The following is a 7,391-nucleotide window of genomic DNA, read 5'->3' as shown; positions in this document are numbered from 1 at the left end:
CTGGCTCGGAGCTTGTCTGCCTGACAGCATCTTTCCTGGAAAGGGTCGCCTATGAAGCTAGTTAGCAATTAGTTTTTGTATCTCTTATTCTTTTTCTATGTCTGCTTCTATCTCCCTGAACCCTAGACAGCAGAAGGCAACTCACTCTGAGCCTGGTTCTGCTGGAGGTTTCTTCCTGTTAAAAAAGGTCTTTTCTCTCCAGTGTCGCAAATTGGATACTTGGTGTGAGGGATTACCGTTGAGTCAATGAGTCGATGCAATCAGCTGGTTTCCCGTAAATAGAACACTTGGAACCAATCTGACTGTATGATTGGGTTTAAATGTCTCTGTAAAGGGGAGTGGTGGCCTAGTGGTTTGGGCATCGAGCTTGGAATCCTGAGGTTCTGGGTCTGAGCCCCACTGCCACTCTGGGTCCCTGAGCAAGACCCTTAACCCCACAGTGTTACCCAGCCCCCCACGATTGCAGCCCACTGCTCCTCAAGGGGATGGGTTAAATGCAGAGGTAAATTTCTGCAATGTAAGATCAATAAATAACATTTAATAAAGTGTCTTGAGATGACATTTGTTGGGAATTGACGCTATATAAATAAATTGAATTGAAATTCCAGCATTTTGAGCCATTCAGAGGTGGTTGTCTGCTTTTGGCTCATTGTCCTGCTTAGCAACCCTATCTGGACTGAACCTTCTCCTGTTTTCTTTGAGTAAGAAATGTTTGTGGGTTTATTAACAAAAGCAAGTGCTTATGGTATTAAAAAAGCAATACAGACCCAGACCGTCACATTGCCACCACCATGTTTAACTGTAGGCAGGATGTTCCTGCTTAGAAATTCTTTTAGCTTTACATCAGATGCAGATCTAATAACTTGAGTGGGCATTGTTTTGTTTCACACATTGCTAAAACCAATACAAAAAAAATTAACAAATGTCTGGTTGCCTAAAATTAAGTTATTTTGTGTGGTTGTCTTGACATCGATAACTAAGAATTTGCACAGGCAGTATGAGAAAACATGGGTAACCAGATGCTTTGGACAAAGGCTGCAACTTAAATCTAAATCCTATCATAAGAAGTATTACAAACATAAACATTGTTGCTGACCATGTCCACCCCTCCCCAGTGAAAAACTATTCCTATGGCTCGTTGTTTCTATCAAAATGTAAACAAGCTTTAAATACAAGACACCAGTTAGAGTTTTGGGATGTTGTTGTTCTGGCCTTAAAGTCTTCAGATTGCAATCCAATCTAGCATCTGTAGGTGAGGTATCAAATCAATTAGGGTGGTCATATTGTAATGGCTGATTAATCTGTACACTGGTTGAACCATTTATAATGACTGCAATTAGCTAAGGCCACTTTTCATTGCTCTTGCCTTTAAGGCTTTTCCTTTAAGTCAGAACTATATTTGGGCTTATCAGGAATGCCATAAATTAAAAATGTACTCCCTAGACCTCTGTGGTGTCAGTGTGGGTCAGTTATAAGAATTATAATCATCTTTGAATAAGGCTCACAGTGTTTAGATACAACATCCATGTTAAAGTGGGTCTTGCAGCCCCTCTTTAACCAAAGCACTGCAGCAGTATTTCCATGTCTGGTGACAGATACTATCTGCTGCTTTCATGACCTTGGAAAGTATTTTTAACAATAACGATGATGATTTAAAAAATTACCGACATGTAACAAAAAGATTCATTTACTATTTGTAACTTCAATAAACTACAAAAAAATTTATATATTTCATGCAATTGTTTGCCTGTCTTCTCCCTAGCCACTGGTATTTGCAAACATAAGTAACCATCTAAATTGCGGATGTTAATCTGGTGGTAGAGCATTGCAAATCATCTGAAGTTGGCAGTGTTTTTTTGTTTATAAAGACCCTTGCGCACAAAATACTGAAGCTAATCTCAAAATAACTGTACTCCTATTTGGTCTCTAATGGAAATACAAAGAACAAAGAGAGGCATGCTTCCAGCGGTCACCACAGTGCCGACTCAGAGTTCTTGTCGGGGTTTGGCCTGACGACACAAGGCTGTGGTATTCTACACCCCGCGGGACGCAGAGGGAGGACTGACATGAACAAACACACAAACACGCCACCACCGAGTGTTTGGAGGGTGTCCAGACTGTGGCTCGGTCTACATTTAACCTCTGCCATCATCACACTACAAAGAGCAGCAAAACAACAACAGCAAGGGCGATGGCACCCATCGCCTTTATCTGTCATCAGGTTTTGGTGAGTCCACAGGCTCCTCTTCCTCTTCCTTCTCATCTTTTGCGCCGATCAGCCGCTGGCGGGCGAAGTCCTCGAATATGATGTCATCATCACTGAAGGATGGAGAATTGAACTCAGTGTTAGATAGGACCTCGTTCAGTGTTTAAGAGGATCTTTAGCCTAATGCCTATAATAATGTGGTTGATAATTAATCCAAATATTTGAAACAATGAAAGATTTAGTTTTAAAGATGTCTTTCAACTTTATTAATTACCTCATTTTGCTGAAAAGACGTGACTCAACATCAATAATCAAAAGATTTAAAAATCCTTAGATGTACTTGTATTAACAAATGCAAGGGTGTGAACTTATTCATACTATTGGAAATTGTGAGTTTTCTTTGGCACAATTTAAGGTCTATAATCTGTTATGGATAGCTCTCCTCAGGGTGAAGAGCTCACAGCAAATTCGTTAGTCTTAATTCAAGTCATTGTCAGTCAAATGCAAAAATTTTATTTCTCTACACTGCAACTCTTAACAGTTATAGTTTAACTCTTAAGGGGGTAAAAAGTATCTAAGTGTAATGTGTAGCATCAAAAGTTAATATTGCACTCTAGTGTTAATCGTTCACCTATTAATGGTGGTAAGCTACATACAAGTGCGAGAGTTTTACCAGAGTGGTGAGTTCTGCTAAGCTCAACCATCTTACTCCACCTTTTAGGAGCTGCCCCTATGACAAACAACACCTTAAACCACTGGTTCAATCCAAGCTATCTACTCAGCAGCTTGGCATTTTCTTGTTTGAATCCAGTAACCTCACACACCAAAATTGTCTGCTGCCTTTAAAACTTTGAGATTTGAGCCACTTTAAGCAAACGCATGACAGACAGTATAAAAATTCTAGGAAATATCTGATAACTCTGTTTACAGTGTTGCTTCAACTTAACACCAGCTTTTGGAGGTATTCTTGCATGAAACTCTTCCATGGCTGAATTTGACTAAGATGCTAAATTAACACTTTACTTTCAACATAATACACCAAAACTAGAGATCTAAAACATTAGACTCTGCTGTGTAGCAGCTTTCTTCAGTTTGTTTAAAGCAAGTAATGGTTCAAAAAAAATTCTAAATGAAAATCTGTAGCAGCATGATCTAAGTCCAAACAACCTCTATATTTTGCTGAAAAGTGAAAAGCTGTAATTTCAGATCATTGAAAAGACATTGACAACTGGGTTTGCAGCATCTTTTCAAAGTCTATTATTGGACTAAAGGGACAAAATCAGACCGACCAATTTTCAAAAATGATTTTTGAACTAAATCAAGACTATGACTGACCATATTTAGTCTAAAACCCAATGTTTAAATGACATCTGGTGTTTAGGGGGGTTGGCTATGGTACAAAATATTGTTGAAAAAAAGTTCAGGAGATTGAGAGAAGTCAAAAAAGACAGCCGCACTGCCAAGACTGATGGTGCAAGAGATGAAGGAGAATAAAATGATCTCCACCAAGGCCAAAGTCTGGGCCAACAGCTATGAGGAAACACCCCATGCTATAGTCCATGAATAGCCTAAGGAGCATACCAATTTTCCAGCTAAAAAGCAAAATGCCTTCTTACTGTGTTATCAAATGCGTATGTTTTATCTATCATTGAGAACTGTATAACTTTTTTGGGATATGGTAGTTTTGTTCAATTTCAAATAACATAGACAAAGGATTTTTTTCTAAACTGAAAATATTTCTTTTTGTCTTATCCTCTTTTAGTGGTACTTGTGTTTTAACATTAAATCCACCTCTACTATGTATAAGAATAGTATTGGCTGCCAGTGTAGATCTAAATATATGTTGGGCTTTCTGTCCATATGATGTCCCAAACTAAGACACATCAGAAACAAACTAACCAGTCCTTAAAACACAGAGCTCATTAATCAAGAGAGACTTTAAAGACCCTTGGTAGAAAGTCTTTCAATGTTGCAGTGAAACAGATTTTTTTTTTTTTTTTGCTGACAGGTTTTCATTGGCAAGCCTATGATGGCGCCTTTGACCACCAGTTTTTCAAATAATGCATTTAATAGCATACCCAGGTTGGCTTTCTAAAGGACAAATAGTGTTTAGTCACCTCGATGGATTGATAAAAATTGCACAATCACAAACAGAAATTGTCCTACTGATGTAACTTCCAGCCTACATATTTACAAAGCAGTCTGTCAAAGAAGTGAAGTTTTTCGAAGTTTAAATTTGGCACTACAACAGAAATTGTAGACTTTGAGGAAAATGGACAAACATTTATAGACATATAAGATGCCAATAAACATCACTCTGAGTAAGCTATAACAAGCATAAGGCAGTATGTGGGTTCATTTGGAGCTTACTTCTTAAGGCAACCATGTGTACTAACCACAATATCATCTGCATACATGTTAACCTTATATTCAAACCATGCTAAGATGAAGGATTTAAAAGGCATCAAATACAACAGACCTGAGCCCAGGTCTTATCCCTGATGGGTTTTTATTTTAAATGTAAACTGTCTGAGAATAAACAAACAAATATGTTTCTGATACTTTTAAGGTGTACACTCACCGGCCACTGTATTAGGTACACCTTGTAGGTGCCAGGTTGGACCCCTTTATGCCCTACCATCATTAATCTTAGGACAGTATTCCTTTGAGATTTTGATCCATTTTGATCCATTTTGACCTATCATCACACAGCTGCTGTAGATTTGAACATGCATACCACAAATCTACCCACCATCCACCTCACAACCCAAAAGGTGCTCTATTGGATTGAAATCTTGTGACTGATAGTTGTTTGGGTTAAGTGAATTATTTGTTAACCAAAGAAAAAAAACAGTCAGACATCGTTTGTGTGTGCTAGTGCAAAGTGGATGAGTACACTGGGGTCATAGAGGGAAGAACATTGTCAGCAACATCTATAGGATAAGATATAAAAAAAAAACTGTCATGTGGACGCACTGTTTATACAGTATATTTCCCACCTTCTTCTTCTCCTTTGACCATTAGCTGATGTAACAAGTACATTTCTCCACCATGAGATCAATGAAAGTCAATCAATCAATATAATGTCCAAGGGAATTAATTAGAGACTAAGGGGTGCAGGGTAAGGGGTGTCCTTCACATTATAAGGTTTCATGATGTTTACTCCAACTCCGTATCATCTATCTATCTGTATATTGCAGCTGAACTAGAAGACTCATCGGATCAGGCAACACTTTTCCAATGTTATTGTCAGGTTTTGGTGAGCTTGAGTGAATTGTAGCCTTTGATCTAAGCATCTGGTTTGGTCTCCTGCTGCTGCAATGTTCAACGCATTGTGTGTTAAGAGGTGATGTCCAGCAAGCCTTGGTTGAAATTAATGGAATTTTATATAAAAATCCCTTAAGTCCCCCTTTCTTCCCCATCCTGACACTTGCTAAGAACTTCAGCAACTTATCCTATCCACTTCAAGAAGACTAAAAGCATTGAATTGCTAGGTGATTATTATCAACCAGTCACTGAAAAAGTGCTCCTAATAAAGTAGCCGGTGAGTTGTAAAAAGGTAACAGTACAGATACCAATCCATGTCAGATGAGAGGCTCAAACATTGGCACCTTTATCTGAAAACATCTGCTGATCTCTGACTCTGTCTGAGTTTGTTCTCTTATTTCAAAGCAGAGGACGCATTTGATGAAAGCAGCTTCTGAAGTAGATAGAAATTGAAGTGGCGTCGATGACTGTGGATCAGCACAGTGTCCAGTCTGATGAGAGGATGGATTTTAGTTACACTAACATAAAAGAAAAATGTGTCTTCTGACTCCTTTTCAGGCATGTTGTATAAGATGGATCACAAACAAACCAAAACCCAATTGTTTTCCACATTTATCTAGGAATAAATTCATAACAGGCACCATGTCACTTGTGAGACTGTCTTATGAGTTCTGGCCAGTTCAACTAAAGGGCTTTCAAAGAGAACAACAGAAAGTTTACTGAAAATAAAGTGAACATTGAATCCATCTGAGCAAGACAAACTCCCAAATAGAGTCTTAAAGCAATCTTGCAATCATAATAATCAGTAAGATCCAGAGTGGCTGCTGACAGCAGGAAGAGTTTCCAGTTTAAAGCCCATTTCCTGCAGCTCCAACAGCAACACGCATTAGGATGCATTAAGGCTGAGGCTCGGGTGATGGCTTCATCACTGATAATGCTTCAAGGGGCAGGGAGGAAACCCTCTCTGCTGCCAGCACCGTCCAAGAGAAGCAACCAATCAGAAAGGCAGCTGATGAGGAGAAAGACTGACAGGTGGAGGTAGGAGGGGATAGCAGCTTACTGTGTGTCAAATTCAATCAGGTTAGTGTCGATTGGTGCTTCATCTGGAGCTGTGGAGAAGAAAGAAAGAGGCAGTCAGAGCTGTGTCATCAAAACACAAACTGAACAAACTTACTGTAAATATTCAAAAATAAATTGCAACAAAACTTTGTTATTTAATAATAAAATTAAGTCAAAATAACAGCTGAGGATTTGTTTAGGACAAAAACTAATATTCCAATTTGGTCAAAAGACTTTGTTGACAAAGAAAACAAGTCATTCAGATAACAAAAGCTTGTTTTATCCAACATATCTGGTGAACATTAAACAATTTCTGTCACTGCTTTACGGCGGGTAAAATCAGTATTAAACATGCCCCCATTTTTCTCAGTTAACATCTTTTTATAGGTGCTGCTGACATAACATTTCACTAGATGTTGATTGCAATCATTGCAATCCACACATACAAAGAGATCAAACTATAGATCTCCAGATATTAAGTTATGTGTAATAATGTGGAATGGCAAAGAAAAAGTTTTGAACACATGAAGAAAGGGAGGTGCAAAAAGGCATGGAAAACTAAGACACCATTCGATACCTCTCCGTAATTAGAAAGCAATGCTGCCCCTTATCAGTGCAATATAATATCAGCTGGTTAAGTCCCAAATGATGGCTTATAAAAAGGTTTCTATGGGATCACACAAGAAACATCAGATGAGCTTTCTGAAGATCTTATCGACCTTATTGTTGCAAATCATGATGATGGCATTGGTTTCAGAAGGATTTCTAAACTTCTGAATGTTCCAGTCAGCACTGTTGGAGCCATAATGTGGAAGTGGCTTGAGTCTGAGCTATCTCTATAGTTATGCTGCTATAGGCT

The 7,391-nt window shown here is 38.5% G+C and overlaps 1 protein-coding gene across 1 annotated transcript in view; it reads right to left on the bottom strand.

Moving 5' to 3' along the window:
- Nucleotides 1-6: 6 nt before the first annotated feature.
- Nucleotides 7-7,391, bottom strand: part of arrb1 (arrestin, beta 1) — a 57,497-nt gene continuing 50,112 nt past the window's right edge. The window contains exons 15-16 of the mRNA XM_015392951.1: nucleotides 6,534-6,582; nucleotides 7-2,319 (exon numbers count right to left, since the gene is read on the bottom strand). Of these exons, the coding sequence (XP_015248437.1) occupies nucleotides 2,208-2,319; nucleotides 6,534-6,582 (161 nt within the window). The 3' untranslated portion in view covers nucleotides 7-2,207. The remainder of the gene's footprint in view (nucleotides 2,320-6,533; nucleotides 6,583-7,391) is intronic.

This window comes from Cyprinodon variegatus, unplaced genomic scaffold, assembly GCF_000732505.1.
Source record: "Cyprinodon variegatus isolate N-32 unplaced genomic scaffold, C_variegatus-1.0 Scaffold617, whole genome shotgun sequence".
In the NCBI taxonomy this organism is placed as follows: Eukaryota; Metazoa; Chordata; class Actinopteri; order Cyprinodontiformes; family Cyprinodontidae; genus Cyprinodon; species Cyprinodon variegatus.
Note: the sequence above shows the minus strand (reverse complement) of the source record. Positions and strands in the feature narration are given on the sequence as shown.